The 23,525-nt window shown below is 36.1% G+C and overlaps 1 protein-coding gene across 1 annotated transcript; it reads left to right on the forward strand.

The window, feature by feature from the left end:
- The first annotated feature begins 1,341 nt into the window (after positions 1-1,341).
- LOC128988642 (glutamate dehydrogenase, mitochondrial-like) lies at positions 1,342-21,264 on the forward strand. Its single transcript, XM_054410125.1, has 9 exons — positions 1,342-2,202; positions 9,488-9,688; positions 10,096-10,182; positions 10,902-11,089; positions 11,494-11,610; positions 13,278-13,439; positions 16,050-16,254; positions 17,444-17,598; positions 18,321-21,264. The coding sequence occupies exons 1-9, from the start codon at positions 1,788-1,790 to the stop codon at positions 18,435-18,437; spliced, it is 1,647 nt and encodes a 548-aa protein (XP_054266100.1). The 5' UTR covers positions 1,342-1,787; the 3' UTR covers positions 18,438-21,264.
- Positions 21,265-23,525: the final 2,261 nt, after the last annotated feature.

The following is a 23,525-nucleotide window of genomic DNA, read 5'->3' on the forward strand; positions in this document are numbered from 1 at the left end:
GAAATCTAAGATTCTCGTCTAAGATCAATCCAAGGAACTTGACATTTGGTGTAGGGTGTACCTCAGTTTCGTCCAGAAGGAGACTACTAGCATTCTACTAGTAAAACCACTGTTTGATCGGTTTGAATGATTTGATAAACGGAAGTTAATGAGCTGTGTTTTGTCTGTGTTGATTTTCAATAAACTGGCGGAGTGACTTAATGTTTTTAAGATAAATGTTTTTAACAAAAACTGAAGTACAAAATAATTTGTTAATAACTTTCTGTTATTAACTTTTGTTAATAACTGCCGGTTAATAACAAAAGTTAATTAACTTTATGTTATTAACTCCAGTGTAAACGCGGCTTAAAGGTAAGCTATATAAAAAAAAACTGATCTCCGTCTTTCCCGCCAATTTATTGTGGGTCGTTTGTCCGTTTGTCTCGCCCAACCAAAAACACACAATTAAGAATTAGTATACTATCACGGCCGCCTTTCAGACTCGGCCGGCAGGCCTTAGTCATTGCTTGTATAACACTAGTGTTATATAGTCAATGCCTTAGCCATCCTTCTTAGACGGGTCACACTAGGCTATAATTTCCAACTTGGCTTAACACAAAAGGACAAAAGCAACTGTCTAATTTTTTTAATAATTAGAGGTTTACTAATTCTACTAATTCCTGGCATGTATGTAGTGACATTCTTAAAACCTTTTTGTATGTTTCTGATTAATCTTTTAGTGCGTTTAAAAACGTGGCATTTTTTAAAAAGTATTTTTATTTATAAATTATTTGTATCCAGTGCCTGGTCCACTAAGGTCTCTTCTTACGGTTAAGTATCTTTTAATAAAATTATTTCTTTTTCACACACATCCTCAATATTAAGTGCTGGTTTATGAGCACCCAAAAAGGACGAAAAGGAAGAACTGAGCTTTAAACTAGGTGATTAAAAGTAGTGTATTTGTAGCAAAGTATAAACATCAAATTAAGCAGCTTACAATCAAATTTGTTGCAAAACCTCACAGCTGTTACTTCTCACACATCGTTAATATCACGATCACCAGCGAGCGACTGAAGAAGAGCAGCGTAGTGTGACCCGTGCAAAAGCCGCTGCTTGGTGGTGCTGGTGCCAGCCGCTGATCACTTCACTAGCGGCTGGCGAGTGGCGAGCAGCCTAGTGTGACCCGTGCTTTAGGTTTTCGTTCTCTTTCAATCTCAATCCACTTCAATTGCGATGCACAGCGCAGAATGTACGTAACGTAAACTAACGCTAAACGTAACGTAATCGCTATATTTGTTGTCTTTGTCTTCTTCTTCTTGACACTTGTCACTTCACTTGTCATCTTGCATCTTGTCATCATCCTGCCTGCATCCTCTCAAACGTTCACGTTAGCGTAAAAGCAAAAAAATTCGAAGTGAAACGATTAAATTTTAGTTAATTTTTAATTTAGCATCGTAAGCTTGGAGAATTTGAGATCTGTCTGTGTGCAAATACAATTTTATTTGAGTTTTTGGGCTGTATCCTCCGGTTTTCGTGGGTGAAGTGATGTCTTCTTGTTCATCTTGAACAGTGTCGGCGATTGACATTTAGGCCTAGTTATAAATTAATTTACACTTTCGTTGTTGCAGATACAACTACTCTTGTCATTTATTTTTGTTTAAAGAGGTCACACGTTTTATAACTTAAAGTTGTCCAATTTTGTGGTGGTTAAAATCCTCACAATAATAGCCTAGGCCTAATTACCTACTACTAGTAGGCCTGTCTGAAGTGAGTATACTTAAGTTACTACAGCCTAGGCCTGTTCCAAAATGTTTAATCTGATGAATATTTCTAAAATGCGTAATATTAGGACAGGAAAATGTGATATAAACAAAATGATGAGGCACTCGCCACCTCTATTCCTGGCTTCACAACGGGCAATTCATGAGATCCCTGATAGACTGAAAGAAGTCCCTACTGCAGAAAATCCAAGGTTTTTTGATATGGTTGAATATTTTTTTCATCGTGCATGTCAAATTGCTGAAGATCAATTAGTAGAAGATATGAAGACCAAACTCTCTCTTGAAGACAAAAAGAAGAAAGTTAAAGGAATATTGATGGGAATGCAGCCTTGTGACCACATAATTGAAATCAATTTTCCTGTGCGCCGTGATAGTGGAGATTATGAAATGATTCAAGGCTATCGCGCTCAACACAGTACTCACCGAACCCCTTGCAAAGGAGGTAAGGATGCTTAGCCTCACTGAATAGGCCTACTCTTCTAAATGTAACTTGGGCTAAGTAAGTTAAGTTAATCTTATCTTGTAGCCTAGGCCTATACGTTTTTAAACAAGTTCTTAAGAATTTATTAGGTAGGCCTTAGTGTAAACTAACTTACGGACAGCCCTAGGCATACAACTGTGTTAAAAAACATACCACATGGGTAATTATATCGACCTCCGGACCTCACGTGAAATTAAAATTTTTTTTTTCAAAATGGTCGAAATTTAACTTTTGGGACGGGGCGGGTTACAGCGAAAGACAAGTTGTTGATTTTTTTGTGAAACACCGTGTTATTAAGGGTGAAATTGAATGTCCCAAGTGTGGTGAAGTAATACAGTTGGACAAAGAACTCCTCCAGTTCCGGTGCCGCAAGCGTGTTTCACTAAATAAAAAGAAAAAGGTTCCGTGCGACTGGAAAGGTAGTGCAAAAGCTGGGACTTTCCTCGACCATTCCCGCTTGCCTATTCTTAAAGTTTGGAGGATAGTACTTTACTTGCTCCACCAAAATCCTCCCCGGCAAACTTTCCTCCAAACCACCCTTGACATTGGGCCAAACACAGCTGTTGACTGGTTTTCGTTTTATCGAGAGGTCCTGCAGTTCCACAATAAACAACACCAAAAAAGGTTAGGTGGGCCCGGTTGCGTTGTCGAAATCGACGAAGCAAAATTCGGCAAACGCAAGTACAACCGAGGTAGGCTAGTCAAAGGGCAGTGGGTACTGGGAGGGGTAGTAAGAGGAACTGGGGAAAGCTTTTTTATCCCTGTGCCCGACCGTACCAGGCAGACCCTCGTTAAACTTGTTCGAAAGTACGTCCGACCGGGATCAATAATAATTACTGATTGTTGGCGGGCGTACTATACGCTACAAAGCAGGTTCAGATATCTAACAGTGAACCACAGTAAGAACTTTGTGGACCCGGATTCTGGGGCACATATACTAATAACATCGAGAGACGTTGGCGCGATATCCGGGCAGCTATACCTAAGTACGGCAAGGCTGAAAAAACATTTCATTGGTTACCTGGCGGAGTACCTGTTCAAAGCACGCTACCACTACAGATTTCGCCCTCACTGCTTTTTCACGGCCGCCGGGGAGTTATACCCACCCACCCACTAACTCTGGTAAGGTTATTATCCTAGGTTAGGTTAGGTTAGGTTAGGTTAGGTTAGGTTAGGTTGGGTTAGTTTACATAGGTACAGTACTCATGTTATTGACAAACTAACCTAAACTAACCTAACCTAACCCAACCTAACCTAAGTTTCTAAGTTAGGTTAGGTTAGTTTAGGTTAGGTTAAGTTTGGTTAGGTTAGGTAAGGTTAAGTTAGGTTAGGTTAGGTTCGGTTGGATTAGTTTACATAGTTACAATACTCATGTTATTGATAAACTAACCTAACCTAACCTAACCTAAAGTAACCTAACCTAACCCAACCTAACCTAACCTAACCACTTTGGTTAGGTTACTTTAGGTTAGGTTAGTTTACATATTTACAATACTCATGTTATTGTTAAACTAACCTAACCTAACCTAACCTAACCTAACCTTACCTAACCTAAAGTAACCTAACCTAACCTAAAGTAACCTAACCAAAGTGGTTAGGTTAGGTTAGGTTGGGTTAGGTTAGGTTAGGTTAGGTTACTTTAGGTTAGGTTAGGTTACTTTAGGTTAGGTTAGTCAGGTTAGGTTCGGTTGGGTTAGTTTACATATTTACAATACTCATGTTATTGTTAAACTAACCTAACCTAACCTAACCTAACCAATCCTAACCTAAAATAAAGCCCGCATTCCACAATGGCTTAGAGTCTCCCGCAACGCTAGCGCTATGTGGTAGTATAAGAGTAGCCAGCGGCCCGCTTTTTCGGTGTTATTTTACTTAATAGTGGTCCGATCGTAATAAAAATTACATATTCTTGTTCAGGAGGAAATTCCGCACAATTTGAGTACCCACAACATGGGTTTTGAGCAAAAAAAAAAATTTGGGAAAACGGGACGTTTCCGAAAAAAACGACAATCATTTTTGAAATCAGCGTGAAATTTCGACCATTTTGAAAAAAAAAATTTTAATTTCGCGTGAGGTCCGGAGGTCGATATAATTACCAATACATGAACCATCGAAGTATATTAGGCCTAACACAACTGGAACTCTAAGTACGAGATCACGAAAGCGCGCCGTTGCAGCAGGCTTCCCCCACCACCATGTGGGACCCAGCGAATTTTAGCCAATTCACCGAATAGTGTGCAAAGTTGTTAACTCGCTCCTAGCCTTCAATAACACAGATTAAGTTGGTACAAGAATGTTTATATTCGTAATTCCAAAGGGCGCGCTTTACCCGCAGTAGAAATCCTGCGATCGTTGTTGCTAACGCCAGTTACGCCGTTATGAGTTGGGAGCGCTAGGAGCGATGCGGCGAGAGGGGAAATGGCAAGATGGCCGCAACTGGCAAGCAACGAACTCCGGGCTGCACAGCGCTTGAGACTGAGATGGCTCTCGCACGCGCAGTCGCGCCCGCCCGCGCACCACTCACTGCCAGCCACGGCCACAGTAGACCAGCGCTTTTCGGTAGCCTTGCCTCGTCGCATCAACACAACCACACAACTCAAACTAGGCTACTACTGGGTGTAAGCGCTCCGATGTCGCGTACAGTATAATCATAGACTAAGCAACAAGTTTGTTTCATCTATGGTAGAATGTAGCGAAGTAAGCTATGTTTGTTATTCAAAATTATTACTTTTTTTCTACACCATTAGACATCTTAAAATTATGGACATTGGCAGTAAAAAAAGGAAATTTGTGTACATGACGTACAAATACACATTATAATTTGTCCTTCACTATATGCAAAGTATACACAACAAATACATAAAGGGTACCTAATATTATTTTATTTTCCAACAGGACCCTAGTCCACATCCTGGATTACATGGCAACTATTTAAAAACTCGGTAGGATTATAAAATTATTTGAAAATATATTTATTAATAAGGATTTGATGATTGAGTTGATTATGGATTATAGATTTTGATGATTTGATGAATTAAATCTCGGATATAGACCCTAATAGAATTTATATCCTATCTCTGATGGGTAGCCCTCTTGGGTATCTGGGATCAATAAGTTCTGGCAGAATGCATTTGAAATAGAAGTCAGTTAGTGGATTTTCCATATTCTTCCTCCAGAACTCATCGTCTCTCATGATCTTCTCCACTGACAAACCATGAGGTGTCCAAACTACAAACAAACAGTATTTCAATTTTGTTAATTTATATTATTACAGTATCTTGATTACTATTTTATTTTTTATATACAATAATAATGATTGTGCAACATTGAATTTCGTTTATAAAAATGCAAATCGTGACGTTAATGGCTGTTTACAGCGTTTTAATGAGTTTGTCATCTGTTTTTATACTATATTGGATTAACCGTATTTTTCATTACCCCCCCCTCTCCCTATTAACTCAGGTAATCGAGTATCTACAGATAAGTTCAAAGTATTGTAACCTATGCTACTTGCTACTTGATTGTATTTTAACGAGCTTTATGTCAACAAAGCGGTTTGTGCTAACTCGCGGTGTAGCTGGAAGTGTCTGTACCACGTGTTATCTATTATCTATCGCAGCAGTTGAGCCATTCCGTGCCCTTTCTCTTAGATCTCACGACTTGCTAATCTTAAATAATAACTTTCTACACGAATCCTAAACTATCCTAAAATCCTATTTTAACTAATTTAATTAAATAATATAACTATTACGGCGACTTCGTAATATATTTTGGATTGTTGTCACGTTGAACACTGTTGCAATTAGCTTTAGCCCCCCCCCCCCATTTGAATTTTTTTAGCCCCCCCCCCCAAGAATTTCAATGACGCAGTCTGCGTCACAGCCCCCCCTTGTGGGCACCCCTGCGCTTGCAGATACTAGGCTGAAAAAAAATTGGTAGTTTAAATAATGATTAGGTTACCTTTTTTAAACCTTTTAATGATTATATCCCGCTTATGGTAATCTAAAACACATTTAAAAAATTGCCCGCGCGTTTATTGTATTGAGTATAAACAACTGGTACTAATAATTTGATTTTTAACAATGGCCCCCTGTTATTTACTTATCCGGTACACACAGATCTAAGATTTATTTGTACATTGTTTATTACTATATTTCACTGCACAAAGTACTAGCTGATATAGATTGTATAGATTTTTGCTATGGATTATAAACAAAACAATGACAGTCTGTTGGTAGCTATAACCCTTATAACAGTTGTTGCCTTATTTGTCATAAGTTCGCCTTATTTTGACAATGACCTTCAAACCTATAAAGACAGTTACGGTACTTATTTTATCTGCTTATTGATTCCTAAACATAATTAACAATAATAATAACAATAATATAACAAACCACTCACCAAATATTTCTCTTTCTTTCCCACCACTTATCAAGATTCTTCGCTGTAGACCTTTTCCTTTTAGTGGAAAGTGTCAAATGTCGTTTGACACGAGTTTTCCTTGAAGTTCCAGGCATTTAAAAACTCACTTTTAACTATCTCTAAACTTCACAAACACAGTTATGCTACCAGTACACTATCGCCAAACATTCGCCCGAATGTTTCGCCGAATGTTCGCGTTAGTTTGCGACCGCGAATGTTGACGAATGTGAAGCCCAAACGATCCCGAACTAACCAAGTACACTATCGGCTAACTTCGGCCGAACTGTGTTGAGTCCAATATTGCGTATTCGTGGCAAAACATTCGCACCAAATCGCACCAAACCCCAAACCGCTAACGTCAAAGACTATTCTAGAAAATTATAGAGGAAATTCTATGATTTCCGTTACAGTAGTTTGAGTTAGACACCACTTGAATGTATCCTATGTTTCTTACTTCTCTGTGGCTTCGTAATGTAAAATTAATGCCAATTTGTTTTATTAAAATGTTTGTTTTCTTAAGCGATACTTTATTTATGTATATAGGCTATGCAATTAAATCATCCCACGGCCACAGAACAGACTCACTACGGTATAGTTCCAAAAATAACAGTGATTCCTCATTAGAACACTCCATACTTTGTACAATTTATCTATATAAGATCTAGTAGTAAATAATTGATTAACAAAAACTAAAAGTATCTCTAACTACACCACCGCTGCAGTAAATACTGTAGAAAGAGTGTCCATGACTACGAATGACAGCGAGTGTGTACTGGCTGTGTTCGTGCCCGTCTGCGATCGGCATTCGTCCTAGTTCGTCTCCTTTGATTCGTGACGGGAGACTGCCAAAAAAGCGAGCGCACCCGAACACGAATGTTGGCGATGCGAACTACCCCAAATGTACACGAGCACACCGAGTACACTATCGCGCTCGTCTTAGGCCCCTATTACACGAGGTAGCCTGGCGACGCACTGGCCACCAAACCTATAACCAGTTGAGTAGCCAGAATTTTACCGCCGTGGCGCCGTTGTTGTGAGTGCTTGTCTTGCACTTGTACTTGTTATGAGCGGTGTTTACAGTGAATAATGAGTGATTATAAGTATCTTCTCCTTCTGTTACTTCTGAAGAAAAGGAGGCAAAGGAAGAGAAAAATGTACGTTCATCCAATGCTTAGTGCAAGAGAATCAAAAGGGTTATATTACGCCCTTTTTGATGAGCTCTGTGCGGACAATACAAAATTTTTCAATTATTTTCGTATGTCACAATCTAGTTTCTTTGAGTTGTTAGGTCTCACAACACACAGCACAACAGTGTGCAAGTACCCCCGTGATATGAACTGACCGAGTGGCGACGTGATACTGGCGACCTAGTGTAATAAGCTCCATATGCTACAACGCAGCGTCGCCAATATGGGTAGCCAGTGGCTACCACAGTGGCGACGGGGCTCGGTAGCCAGTCGGTCGCCAAAGTGTGGCTGCGTCGCTGGCTATCCTCGTGTAATAACATCCATAAGAATCAATGTGTTCAATGTACCCATGACAAGCTGAGTAGCCAGTTTGGTCGCTGGCGACGTCGCCAGGCTACCTCGTGTAATAGGGGCCTTAGTTCGCCTACATTCGGCGATAGTGTACTGCAGGCATTAAACACAGAGGTAGAGTAGCGCCGGGTTTGACAGATGGAAACACGTGGATCAAGCATTGGAGGGGTGAGAAGCGGTGCTGAGAGGGGGATTTCCGGCGAGCTTCCCCGAGCTGCCGCTAGACGCCGGCACCGCACAGTGGTAATTTTTAATTTGCAGAGGTTTCCAAGATTACTCTTTTCGAATTAACCAATAATGATAGCTACGCACTCTAAACGGATTATAGTAGTAAAAAGACCAATCTATAGTTCTGCGTTTTTAAAATTTTCAAATAACGTTTTTTAAATAAGTTACGGCTAGTCGAAAAGGCCCTTTTTTCTTGTAATAAAACTCAAGTTTATAAGGTGTGTAATAAAGATAATTGAAATATAGAAACGCAGAACTATAGAAAATTTCATCCTCTTTAATATGAGACCTTAAATTTGATTCTATCTTCAATGTAGCAGGTGAAAAGAGAAATCTTGCAAACCCTTGCATTCGGTTGCGCGTCAGGGGTAAAGCGCGCCCTTAAATTCAGAATGTAACGATATCAAAAAAATTTACTTTTAACTTTTAAATAGCCTAGAATTGCCATACCAGTAGTTAAAAAGAGTTTACAATTTCTACATTATTACATGAAAAAGTTAGTATGCGAGGATAAGGAAGTATTTTATTTTTGGGCCAGAAGACAACTTTAAGCGACAAAGTTGTAACTTAGTTGAAGAGATGATTTTCAACTTGTGATCGAGCAATTTACAATTAAGTTTGTAGTTTGTTTGTAGGGTAGTAGAGTGATTAATAGCGCAACGAGGTTGATTTTATGTCGCACCAACCTCCTCAGTCCTGCAACTCTTTATGTTAAGAGGCTTCGTGTAATTTAAACTAAACTTATGTGAAATTTTGAAGATATCACCACAATGGTTACGATAGGCAGGCCTAACTTTAAGTTAAGTTAATGGTGAAGACTTAAATGATGCCATAAGAGTTAGGGTAACTATTAGGAATGCCACAAGTGTGTCTAATTTGCAGATTAACTTATGTTGAAGATGCAGCTTATGCTGTCTTAATATTTTATGCATAGGAGAAGTTTTGTAGCCTAGGTAGGCTACTTAGGATATCATCTTTTTTCTACGATACAATTCCTTCATAAACAAAGTGTGTAAGTTCAGACTTATAGTACCTAAACCAAATAATTTTTATTACAGGTATCCGTTTTTCTGAAGAAGTATCAAGAGATGAAGTGAAAGCTCTTTCTGCTCTCATGACCTTTAAGTGTGCTTGCGTTGATGTTCCTTTTGGAGGGGCAAAAGCTGGAGTCAAAATCGACCCAAAAAAATACAGTGAGTTTGAACTTGAAAGGATCACACGAAGATTTACATTGGAGTTGGCCAAGAAAGGATTTATTGGTAAGTCAACTTTAGCTTAAATAAGTTCAAAATTGACTTAAAAGGTCTTGGCTCTCAAATAATCAACTTAATTTTTGTTTTAAAAACTTGTAGTTTAGGAATTTTAGCATGATATGTTTCAACATAACTTAAGTGATTAACTTATAATTAAATTGTAGGCTACCTCCATGCAAAATGTAATACTAAGTGTGCTTATTATTAGGATTTATCATTTTCATTGTTTAGATCAACTGTTTTTTTTTATCAATAATTTTAGCCTCTGGATTGCTTATATAATCAAATAGATAACGTAAGGATTGCTAAGGTAAGAGTTTACGTTATCTATTTGGTTTTTTTAGTTTCTGTTTGAAATGGATAAATTAGTAGACCTACAGGCTTAATTACAGCAATTCTTTGCTCTATTTCAGGACCTGGTGTGGACGTCCCTGCTCCTGATATGGGTACTGGCGAGCGTGAAATGTCGTGGATTGCCGACACTTACGCCAAAACCATTGGTTTGTACAAGATAATGCTCACGATAAAATTAGTCCCCCGGTAAAAGTTTGAGTAGAATTATGAAAATCCTTCTATGATGTAGCCTATATTTACTTAGCCCAATAGAACGGGTAAGGTTTCTTAACTGGGCTACGCTAATATCAATTGAAACTATCAATTTGATTAGTTAAACCTTAATCCGATTTTTTCATTACCAGCAAGTTTGGTTAGTTATGGTATGACAATTTCATTTTAAAATTGATACAGCTAAAAATATAGATTATTAATCATTTTCAATCAATAGTTTCAATTGACATTAGCGTAGCCCAGTTAAGACATGTACCCGTAGAACTGTAACAATCTTATTCAAAAATTGACCGTAATTGAAAATGAATGTGCCTCTATTTCATAACTTATAATACAAGCTTTAAACAATTCTTACACATTTCACTCCTTAACGGTTTTTATACAGAATAAAATGGTAGATTGAATCCCTCCAAAAAGTAGAGATCTCATTTTGTTGAAAATAACTAGGCCTATGCCAAAGAAAATTCTGGTAGTCACACACAAGCTCCTAGCAATATAATAGAAGGTTAAAGCACACACAACACTAGGTCTACTTATAATTTTACTGTTTTGAGAAAACAGAAACCATTAGATTGTGCTGTATGAGAAATAAACTGCCACATTTCTTGTTATGTTTCAAAATGGAAATTATACTGCTCATATGGACTTGCAGGTCATCTGGACATAAACGCTCATGCATGTGTGACTGGTAAGCCTATCCAACAGGGAGGTATACATGGTCGTATCTCTGCCACTGGCCGAGGAGTGTTTCACGGCTTGGAAAACTTCATCATGGAGGCTAACTACATGAGCATGATTGGGACCACGCCGGGTTGGGGTGGAAAAACCTTCATTGTTCAGGTTTGGAGTTGACTATATAGTTGAATTTTTAAACTTCTATCTGTACTGTACAACTAAAATTCTTGGTAATAGTTGTATAGCATCACATAGTTAAAATAGTGTTTTTTGTCTAGTTACAGTATTTTTCACACTGAGCCAATAAATACAGTCCATTTTTGTTTGAACCTTTCCCAATTCATCGTCACTTTTTTACCTGGTTCGTAAAGTCATTTTAACAACTAATAGCCGTTGGATTGAAAAACCTAGGCCTATTAACACAATCGTCTAGTGGTATGACTCCCAGTGTTGTTCCTTGAGCCTTCCCCTATCATCCTAATTGACACTAGTTATATTTACCTCATTTAAATTTTGAACCACCCATTAAAATTTATCAGCTGTTCTTAAAACATGTTATCATGTCTTAGGGTTTTGGAAACGTGGGTCTTCACACAATGAGATACCTCCACAGGGCTGGAGCTACTTGTATTGGTGTTATTGAAAGGGATGGTTCAATCTTCAACCCTGAAGGAATCGACCCTAAGGTACCCAATTTACCTACTCACATTTCTATAGTTAGTTTTTTTTGTTTTGTGTTTGTAGTCAATGGTTTGTTTTAAACTATTGTATATACATTTTATTCACTATTGCTACAGGGTAATACCGTAGAAATATTTATTAGTTACCGTACTAGTGATTGAAACGGTTTGGTTATATCAAAATCTCTTTACGTATTCATTTTGTACACACATACATAGTGTCATAAAATAGATGTGAGTCACAAAAAAAAAAAAAAAAAACAAAAAACAAAAAAAACATTGTAGAACAAAAAGATACTTTATACCATCTAACTACAATACTATACCATAACTAACTTCTATACCATAAACTCTACAATAAAACTAATTTTGATGAGTAAATGGCTTAAAATTGTGTTAAAATACATAACACTTAGTATTTATTTTAACATTACTCTTAAGAGAAACAAATTTACTTTACTAAAATAAACTTCTACATTATTTTGAAGCATTTTTCGTCTGGATTACCTTTAATCAATTTTAGTAAGTTAACCGGTTTAAAAACTTGATCCCATGTGGGTTGTTTTTTTTTCTAAAAATGTTTATGTTGGGATATAAGTATACCTAGGCCTACTTTATACTCTATACTCTATACTTCTTGTCAAGTAATTTATAGTTAACTGCTGTAGCATTTGTAATGTTATCAACATTTTGATAAAGGGTCTAATTGCTTACTGATAAAACCTATTTATGAATAATTATTTTGGTATAAATTGCTATATGTTTTATTTGTCCAATTAATTCAAGGTTTTATATCTATGTTTGATTAGCTAGCTAAAATTAATTGGTAGAAGAAAAATACTTTTTAGAAGTAAGGCAGTTTATGTTTGTCACAAAAAAATTATACGTAACAACAAATACAATTAATTGATGAAATAGTCTTTAGCCAAAAAATGTTATTAAAGTACTTAAAAAAGTTTGCATTGATTGAATATGATAAAGTAATACTGTAGGCCTACTGCAATTCATACATAATAATGTTACAATTTTATTGCTGTAGGCCCTAATATCATGATCATTTCTCATAGTCATAGAAAAATCATCACGGATATCCTGGATGAATAAATCCCAGGGGTCATGGAAAAATTACCATTGTCTTCCGGGACCCCGCAAAATCCTGAACGCATACCAGGCTAGCTAAATAGACATCATCATCTTCTTTGCAACATATTGAACATCTGCTGTTGTGAAAATACATTGTGATTGTAAAAGTTCGGCTCTCGAGCAATTTTCTGACTTAGTGCTCGATCTCTCTAGCTTGTAGGCAAGGCTCGACTCGCCAAAAATTGAGCCACTCGCATTGTCACACACCTCTATAGAAATGTATGGCTTTTAATGGGTCCTAAAGTCAGATATCCCAAGGAGTCGGTTATTTATTTTTTTTGTCCTAGGTCGTTAGGCACGATCCTGAAATTGTTTATCGCATTACTTCAGGCTAGACCTAGGGGTTGCGGCATTATCACTTAGATAAAATCCATTGGTCATTTGGCAGGATTTGAACCTGGACCTCAGGTACTGACGTCCCTCGCTCTACTGTAACCACTAGACCAGCTCGCTCCCCAAGAGGAGTCGGTTATGCTAAGGTCGTTTGTGAAGGGTTCTACTGTATATTATATAATCATTTGATTTTGCAGAAACTAGAAGACTACCGCATTGAAACTGGATCAATCGTAGGATTCCCCGGAGCCCAACCTTACCAGGGAGAGAATCTGATGTTTGAGAAATGTGACATTTTCATTCCTGCTGCCCTTGAAAAAGTGATTACCAAGGACAATGCCCATAAGCTGCAGTGTAAGGTAGGACTCAAATAACTAAAAGTAAATATAGTTGGGTAGCTGAGTTGTTATAGTGCTTAGTGAAAAGGTTGTCAGTTCAATACTAAGATAATCCAGAAGTTTTTTGATGTTTCAAAACTGGAACCAGCCGCCCTTGGTCTTACAATACAACGAATGGTCTTGGCTAAGTAAACAGCTGATCTTAGACAGTAACATAGCTATCATTTCATACGCGAAACACTAAATATATCTTCGACTTAGTCTTGGCCTTAAATTACGCACCCTGGTGAGTCAGACTAGAAATCTAATATAATCTTAGTGATTGGTCAATATTATTGGGAATGAACTACTTTTCAAATCGTTGCATGGTTCAACTAGTATGATCGGTGGACAACAAACTTGAAATCTTATAGTTTTGATTGGTCTGAAGAGACCTTCTGATGAATTGATTTATTTAACTGTCTTTAATTTTAAGGTTTTCTTGTGTCAAATGTTGAACACATTTTGTTTGTTATCTTACTAATTAGTGTAGTACGAATGAACCTAGAACCAGTTTTTACAAAATCAGACATTACTGCAAGGAGGAACTCTCTCTCCAAGTACGAAATTAGCGTCCACTCGAGGAAAAAAATGTTCTGAAATCTATTTTTTTTTACATTAGGGAAGAAGGAATGGGTACATAATGAACTTGTCCACGAAAACCCAAGAAAAGAGTTCCAGGCTGTTGACAGCTCACAAAAAGTTCACAACACAATTAATTTTATATTTTGTCCTACTTCTTTTTAAAGAAGCCCGCTCTGTCAGAGTAAAATATAAAATTAATTGTGTTGTCAACGTTTTGAGTGCTGTCAACTCTTGGGCAAGTTAGTTGTTTATCCATTCATTCTTCTTTAAAGTACCGTATATCTAAGTCTAGCGCTCTTTCCTAAGAAAAGCCAAATTTTTAGAATTTTTATCTTAGGTAATCTTTTTCATTATAAATCTTTTATTTTTTATCAGAATAAGTATTCTCCTTGAAAATTATTTTGTGTTTCTGATTTCTAGGTGAATTATGTTGGTGATGAATTGTGTTGAAGAAGTATATTTTATGTTTTAAACATCTTGTGTAGGCCTACATATGAAGTGTGGAGTGAAATTGCAAATGTTGACTGTCAAACTGTTTTCGGGACATGAGATGACTCTGTTAAAAATACTTCATTAATAAAATTGGCAAAGTGTAACTTACATTAGAACAATGTATAATGTGGAAAAAAATGACAGAAAAACTGTTATCGAATGAGCTTATTACCCAATGATAAAAATGTTTTTCAGTTTGGTTATTTTGAGACGCATATCCTTATTTACTTAATTTTAAAGATAGCAATGCCATTGTTCTCCCCCCAGTAACAAGTTGCAGTGGTATTGTTTACGAGTTTGAATGAACTCTGCTGTTGCTGATAACTGATGAACCGAGATAGGTTATCTTCCATGCTAGCCCGAGCGTTAAATAATATAAAAAAGTTAAGTACCTTCATGCAAGAGTTGTTGATATAATTAGCAGTGTAAAAATAGAAATGGTCAATAGGGCTACACGTTTTGTCTTAAATAATACATCATAGACTTTGTTTTGTTCTAAGATTATGGAACTGCTGATCAATAATGGAATAACTGTATCCTTATCAATGATTTTTTGGTCAATAAACTAATACAGAATAGTTTCAAAGCATTGCAAAATGAATAATTCCAGTATTTTCTACTTTAAGATAGGCTATTTAAATTAGTTTTCAAATATTTTGTACAAGATATTTTAAAATTAAATTAAATATTTTTATCCTCAGCCGTTTTTGTAGCATGATATCATTTTATGTTGTTGACTTAATGAAAATGTAAGTTATGGAGGACTTTTCAATGGTGTCTTAACCATTTGCATGATATTTTACTTGACAAAGACCGGCTTAAGTTGTTCTCCTGTCTTGTTGGAGGCAGTGACCAAAGTAAAGCGGATTTTGCATACATATCGCAGTATGACTGAAGCGGACAGCCGACCTAGTAGGGAAAGTTTATATTATATCAAATCAACGAGAACTAGGCTATGGTAATCCCCGCTAGTCTTAAACATGACAATCAGCAAGTACAAGTTTAATCTTTGCAATTAATATAATTGATGTACGCTTGCTGCTTACCTCTTTCTCTCTCTCTCTGTGTAAATGTGTACAGCCTTCTGAAAACCTTCTAAGCAGTGTTTCTGTTCGCAACATTTTTATCACAAAAACTGGGAGTTTTTACTATGCGGGGGGGTTAAATCGAGATGCGGGATAAAATGGGAATTTAGGCTCTAACGCTTATTTTTCTTTTTTACTAACTTCTAGTTAAAAAACTAGCCTCAATCGATAGAATTGTTTTAGTATAGTACTATTGCAAGGTTTATACAGTTATTTCAATATAGGTGAAAACGATCACTCGGGATAAAACAGGATTTTTTACAAAAATAAGCAGGATAAAAGAACTTTTCATTAAGCTATAGTAGGATAAAATGGGATTTTCTTGACTAGGTGAGGGGAATTGTTGTTTTTGTTTGTATGGAAATACTGCCCATAAGCCGCTTATTCACATTAACAAACACCTATTACAAAAATACTTTCTTTACGACAGATTATCGGTGAGGCAGCCAATGGCCCGACCACACCGGCCGCGGACGCTATTCTCCTGGAACGCAACATCCTGGTCATACCTGACTTGTACATCAACGCTGGAGGTGTCACTGTGTCCTTTTTCGAGTGGTTGAAGAATCTCAACCACGTGTCTTACGGCAGACTGACATTCAAGTACGAGCGGGAGTCCAACTACCACCTGCTCGGTAAGTGATTTGAGTTTTCCAACAGTGTGTAATTTTACCTAAAACTTAGAGAAACTACATCCTTAGAACTGGCTCTTAGGAAATACATCGGACCTTATCCGTTAATTCACTACCACTATATAATTTGTTTGTAAAATACTATTGAAGTTTTACATGTCTTGGTTCTAAACCCAACCCAACCCAACATAACATTAACTTAGACACAGGATTTGTAGACAATTATGACATTTCAACATGATCAATTTAGTGTCAGTGAATTTATGTAAAAGATCCAACAAGTTACACAAAAATCTATTTGGATATCACAAGAGAATTAGTGATAATTTTCTTCTCTATGAGTAACTTTTCTTTTAGAAGCATTTTTCAAAGTGTCAAGACTGTAATGAATCAATCTTATAGTTAAACAATTGAGCCCATCAAATGAATCCATTTCTTGGTCAGCTCATGTAGAAGATTAATGCTTAATTGCCTATGGCTTTGGTAAATTGCCTAAGAAAGTGAAGTTTTGGTTCTTAAATCTTCAACTTCTTGCATTTTGAAACCCAACCAATGTTTTTTTTAACCTTTTTAACCCTGTATAGGTATAATTTGTTTTGTAAAAAAAATTAAAAACAAAAATAAAAGATTTATAGTTCGAGTAGAGTTAAAGAGTGTAATGTACAGTATCTTCATTGTCTTAATTTGAAAAAGAGTTGGACTGCCTCCAGAGTACTGTATTATTCTTAAAAATGGTTTGAATACCTGCATAAAGTAATCCTTGGCTGCTGTTGTGGCAACTAGTTTACGTTTATGGATCCATATTCAGCCCTACAAGGATTCAATCACACTCACTTTATTTGAAGGCCGTCAATTGTCAGTAAAGTTTGGTAAAAACCAGTAGATGAAAAACAAACAAACAATTGAAATAAATATGTATGCATAAATAAAGAGAGAGTCTAGACGTATAGTTCTTTCGTCCTCTTTGTTTTTCCTATACTGTACGTACATATTCCATTTGTGTGTGATGTATTTCTTTTATTTGTTTTTACTGAACATTATTGATGGCTTTCAAATGAAGTGATTTATGTTGACCGCTTGTAGACCTAAAGATGCATCCAGGGATTACTTAATGCAGGTATTTAAACCATAATAAAGGTTGTATCTCAGATTCATTGAGAAGTTTTATTAAAGTTATTTTTCCATGATTTAGAGTCCGTCCAAGAGTCTTTAGAGAGGCGGTTTGGTCGGGTGGGAGGTCGCATTCCAGTGACTCCTTCAGAAGCTTTCCAGAAGAGAATCGCAGGAGCTTCAGAGAAAGACATTGTACATTCTGGTCTTGACTACACAATGGAGCGGTCAGCTCGAGTAAGTTTACGTCAAGTATTTCTTTAGAAAAATTCTTTTCCTGTATTAAAAATTTATGGACAACTTAAAAGCTTTTGGCGGACATGTTGGCTATCATTATCAGCATCTACTATAAACGATCTATTACCGATACTAAGAAACGGTGGTATCGAGAATCGACACATACCTAATGGAGTATTTAATTTTTTTAATTTGCTATGGTAACTTTATGTTCAAAAACTGCGGTTGAAGTTCCAATTAATTAACTAGTAACATATTACTTTATATCATTGTAAGACTGACTATTGATAATGTTTACAAGTTACTTTTATATTAGGGCCTACCTGTTTTATGGTTAGTAGGTCTACATGATAGCCTTCTACATTCACTGCCTGAACAATTTTCAGGTGTTACAGAAGTTTATTGTAGGCGATGTTTAAATATTAGGCCTAGTCATAAAATATATGTCTGTCTCCTAAAACGTTTCTGAAGTATCCAATGAATCATTTTCATTGTATAGGCCTAATTAGACGTATTGAATGAGAATGAGATTTTTATTTGCCAGTTGATATTCCATACAAATACATTGGCACGTCAAATTTCAATATTGCAATTCGGAAAGTCTGTCTTGCATCATGTACCTATAAGAATAGTCAGTCATTAAATATTAGTCTATTAATATTGGCCAAAATGTGCTACCAACTATTAGTACTGATAGTAACTTGTGGTTAACTCATGTTTAGGCTATCATGAAAACTGCAACGAAATACAACTTGGGCTTGGATTTGCGAACTGCTGCATACGTTAACTCAATCGAGAAGATCTACACCACTTACAAAGGAGCTGGACTTGCTTTTTAAAATGAAAATCTGAACATATCTTTGGGTGGAGATCTACAAATCACCTCACAAAATGTTGGTCAGGTTTGAAGCAAAGTACGATTTGTTCTTGAATTTATTAGGTTAAGTTTGTTTTGCTTTATTTTTTGGTATTGGTGCTTATGATTTTACCTGTATTTGGCATTTACTTTAATAACCTCACGTGACTCCGCGATTTAAGTGATATTAAGTTTTGAATTGTTTAGTCATTAGGCCTACTGATGTATAAACCATTCTGATCCATTTCTGGGATAGTAATAGTGAGGTTCAAATGAAGAATAATTCTCACTTTTACCTCTTGATCAAATAAGAGTTTTTAAGGCTTGAACACTAAACTATAAAATGACATTTATATACTTACAGAGCCATTTTCTTCAAGGGGTTTTCTTGAAATAAACGTTTGTTTGGTAATAAAAAATCATAACTTCAACACCAATTTTTAACTTTTTATCAATAATTATTAAAATAAAAGGTGTATGTTATAAAGGACGTAGTAATATTAACACCTTGAATAACCTTGGTTTAGGTTTACACAGTGGCGGATCCAGAGGGGGGGCGAGGGGGGCGACCGCCCCAACCTCGGGCTTCCATATACATATATTTTTTACTGCATGTAATACAGTAGTGCATACAAATTGCGTAAAATAATTTGTCACACTAACTTTGGACAAAGAAATGGTAAAAAACTGTGAAAGAACTGTGAGGAGACTTAGTTTACACACATTTTTCGGAGGGGTACCCCCGAACCGCCCCTGACTCCCTGGTTCGCCCCCCCCCCTTGTGACTGCTCTAGATCCGCCACTGGGTTTACACCTTGAAAAAATGATTTGAATTGAGATTATAATAATTTTAAATTCCTAAATTTTATTTGCCAATCCTAAGAAAATGCAATATTTGTAAGCATATCCAACAACTAGTTACAAGGGACGTCAATATCAATGCTGTTGCTCAAATAGTAACAAATCAGATGTACGTTTTTGCCCTCACTTATAGTTTGACAATGGTCTTCAAGACCTTATAGAAAAACGTCCTCCCTTCAAGGTTTCAATATTCAATATTGTAAACCTCTACTATATAATGTTCCTTTTTATCACTTTCCCTAGGATGGCCTTACATAACCAAATTTTTGTATTTAATTGTAATTGTATTTAGTTTTATAGTCATTGTTTTTTTACTTTGTAGTTAGAAAGTCATAAATTTTATTGTATACCTAAAACTTGAAGAATTTACAATGTTGTAGCCCGATATTTTTTTTTAAATCGGGAAATTAGACTAGCAAACTCAATTGAGACGGTTCTACTTTTTGATTTGATATTTTAAACTTTAATTTCATTAATGGCAAAACCACGTGTTCTCTTGGTCAATTGAATTGAACTAATTGTAAATTGATTTCAAACCATCAAATAATATTGCATTTCAAACTAGAACTAGACAATGTCAGCAACATTTTCACAGAATCTGACAAGCTTTATATTTTTAGCAAATTTCTAGGCTGTCACAAAAATGTGTTATTAAGCTTTATTTTGGATACAAGAAAGACGATATTATGCGAAAGATCTGCGCTAGTGATTGTGATATTATTTTACTGAATAGGATTTTTTTTAGAAAATTGCTTTCTGTTACCAATTTGAAAGTTTTTGAGGTACTTGAATCTAAAATGTATGTAGGAAGTTTGTTTTGCACTGGTAGAAATTGTGTAGAATATTTGTGGTCACACTGCTCTCTGTTCATTTAATTCACTTAGTGATTTATGGAATTGCACTCATTCAATGTTGGTACTCAAAGTCAGTGAATGTGTGTTACGAACGAGAAGTTTGTGGTAAGGAAGTTTGTTTGAAAAGAGTAGTTTATATCATTTCGTGAACAATAGTTTAAAGTTATACACTTTGGTTGCTTCATAGAGCACTTTTTCAATGTTGATACTTAATACAATTGTTGCAAAGTTGTTATCTGTAATATGTTATACTCAGAATCGTGTACAAAACTGATTTCCGATTTTTTTTCTGGCTCCATCATTCCAATGGTGTATTATACTATACTGTTATACATTCCTGATTGCTATAAGATTTTGTTATGTTTTATCAAAAGCCTATTTTTACCTATTTTTTCCTATTTTTACTTAAGAATGTTTTCCATTAATTGTAATTTCTTAATTCCCATCGTATGTTTTTATTCAATTATTTTATTTCCTACAGACCAAATCATTCCATTATTTTTTAATACCTTGTGGAACAAATATTATGTACTTGCAGTTTTAAGAATCTTTTGGCACAGATAAATAATGATTGTAAAGGTAACTTTCAGCCTGTGTTAAAATCCCAATGTCTTCACTCTGATCCCCCTTTCAAGCTAATGTTTATGTGTAGGCTACTCATTTGAATACCAAGCTATCAGCCGTATTGTAACAGCATACGTGAGGTTTACACTTCTGACATAATTATGTTTCCTTTGCATTCATTATTTCTCTGTGCTATCGGTTATTTTTTTTTATGGATTTTATTTAAGTATAATTTTTAATTTTCATAAGCTCGGACGAATTTCTCTGTCCTTGATGTATACTCTTAGTTTGTAACTTAACCACACTGTGCCAACGTATACATTACAACTTACAACTCATTGATTATATTTTATACTAATGTTGCTCTGTGTAAGATAAATCCATGGAATTACTACTCTGTGTTCATATACAAAGTTTCCAATTTAGTTTGGTTTATGAATTTACTTGGGCATTTCCAACCAAGCCACGAATTAACAATTTTAGTGTAATTGCGTTAATGTTTTATAATTCTATTAAAATGCTGTACTTAAAGTGTCTGTTTTTTTCCTTGCAAAACACTGTGACATATTAAATATTTTACACACAATTACAGTCTATACTTACTGTGCAATAAGTACAATACTTCATAGAGAATGCAATTGTGTTGTAATTGATTACACTTAATGCAGAATCGTCAGTTAATAATGGCGATGAGGAATGAAACCTGCAACTTAAATGAAATGTACTAGCTTCTTTCTGCATATTTAGTGTGCTTTTACGCTACAAGTGGAACCTCAACCTGGAGGCGAGTTAGCGTAGTGAACGAGCTAACCTGAAGGCAAGTGAGCGCAGCGAACAAGCTCCAACCTAAAGGTGAGTGAGCGTAGCGAACGAGCTCCAACCTAAAGGTGAGTGAGCGTAGCGAACGAACTTCAACCAGGACGTGATTGAGCCATGCGAACGAGATCATCTTGAAAATTAAGAAGTTAAACGGGGCAAAGCCCGCGGGTTACAGCTAGTCTATAAGTATAAAAGAGGATGTTTGTATATATATTTGGCAGTGATAAACTCAGACACCGCTGAACCGATTGCCACGAAACTTGGTACATACTTGTAGAATTTCATGGAATAGGTTTATACACCATCAATTTCGTGATCCGTCCAATCGGCTCCGCCCAAGTGGCTCTGGAGTTTCCCATGTTAACCTTATGAGAAATGGAATTAATGAATCTTAACAGCTGTTTCAATTAAACATGTTGGTTCTGTTCTATGATGTTCAATAGCATTAAAGTTACAAGGATTACCAACAGGGTGCAGCACTATTATTTCTTTTACATTTATGACAACAGCTAATTTGCAACCAAAAGGTGAGTGAGCATAGCGAACGAACTTCAACCTGGAGGCGAGTTAGCGTAGTGAACGAGCTAACCTGAAGGCAAGTGAGCGTAGCGAACGAGCTCCAACCTAAAGGTGAGTGATTGTAGCGAACGAACTTCAACCAGGACATGATTGAGCCATGCGAACGAGATCATCTTGAAAATACTGTCATTAATAACCATGAATGAAAATAACCATTAATAATTAAGCTAGCATAACCTAGCATTAATATAAGAGCAATAATAAAGAATCGGTCATCCTTTGTACTATATGTGTTTCATTAGTTGTCGTACGTATTTTAATTTAGCTATAAGCACTTCATATACAATAAGACAATTAAACGTTACGGTACTAAATTATAAATAGTCAAAGGCAAGACAAAGTCTGCCGGGTTCAGCTAGTTAGAGTCTACAGGCTAATAGATACACAATAAAGGAACACAAAACAAACTTTAAGGACTTGGACTGACATTTCTCTTCTACCTTCTCTCTGAAGAAGTCCTACTTCAGGACAAAATGTCAGTGTTGTGTTTTGTAGTTTCTTCTATTGTTTATTTATTAGCTCCTGGACTCTAATATTCTCTGGTAAGCATAGCTGAACTCTATTCCTTTCATACAACTCCTTGCACTTAAGATTCAGTTTTGGAAAGTGTGTATAACCAAGGGCCATCACGCGAGCTCATTCACGTGCGATAATCTAATACCCAGCTTGTATACTCTACTTCACCCAGCGGTAAAGACACCGACTTGTCCAACTTTGCTTAGGCTTGTCAAACGAATCAATTTTAGGACACAAACATCCAGCAAAGACACATCACACAAAACCTTGAAAAGAGCGCCTGTGCGAAGGGGCATGAAACTTGTCTGTTGTATTGGTTAGTGTGTTTTGGTTTGGACCCTTTTGTAGATTGTATTAACTGCCTTCTTAAACAACCACATAAGCCCTGTACAAACTCAATTAATGTCAAGTCTATCACATGCAAAGAGCCAGCATTAAACAGGAACTTTTCGAGGTATAGGTAACAGACCAATATATGCCAATATTCCAGTTTTATGGCAGTTTTTGCACGAACATATTAATGTTTTAATCTTTAGTAAGAGAGCCATTAGAATTCTTTTGAGAGGCAGATTATGGAAACTAAGTTTATCGAATAATTTTATTACAAACGTCTGTAATTTAATATGGGTTCAAAAATTATTGCTGTGTCTGTACGACTTAACTAGGACAAAGCTAAAGTGTAACACATGCTACTGTACTAGGGTTACAATTAGTTGAGGCCGTTTTGCTTTGCGGAGATCATGTATTTAGTTTCATATTAGCTTGTTCTGCACCACGTGTTGTCCCACATTTTAAACTTGGTTTTTGTTTCAGGACAGGTAGGTATTACATAAACAGTTAGTACAGTAATCATGAAATGTCTACTGCAGTTAAACTTT

The sequence above is a fragment of the Macrosteles quadrilineatus genome, unplaced genomic scaffold, assembly GCF_028750875.1.
Source record: "Macrosteles quadrilineatus isolate MER2022 unplaced genomic scaffold, UCM_ALF_1.0 Scaffold_3__2_contigs__length_128488019, whole genome shotgun sequence".
NCBI classification, from domain to species: Eukaryota; Metazoa; Arthropoda; class Insecta; order Hemiptera; family Cicadellidae; genus Macrosteles; species Macrosteles quadrilineatus.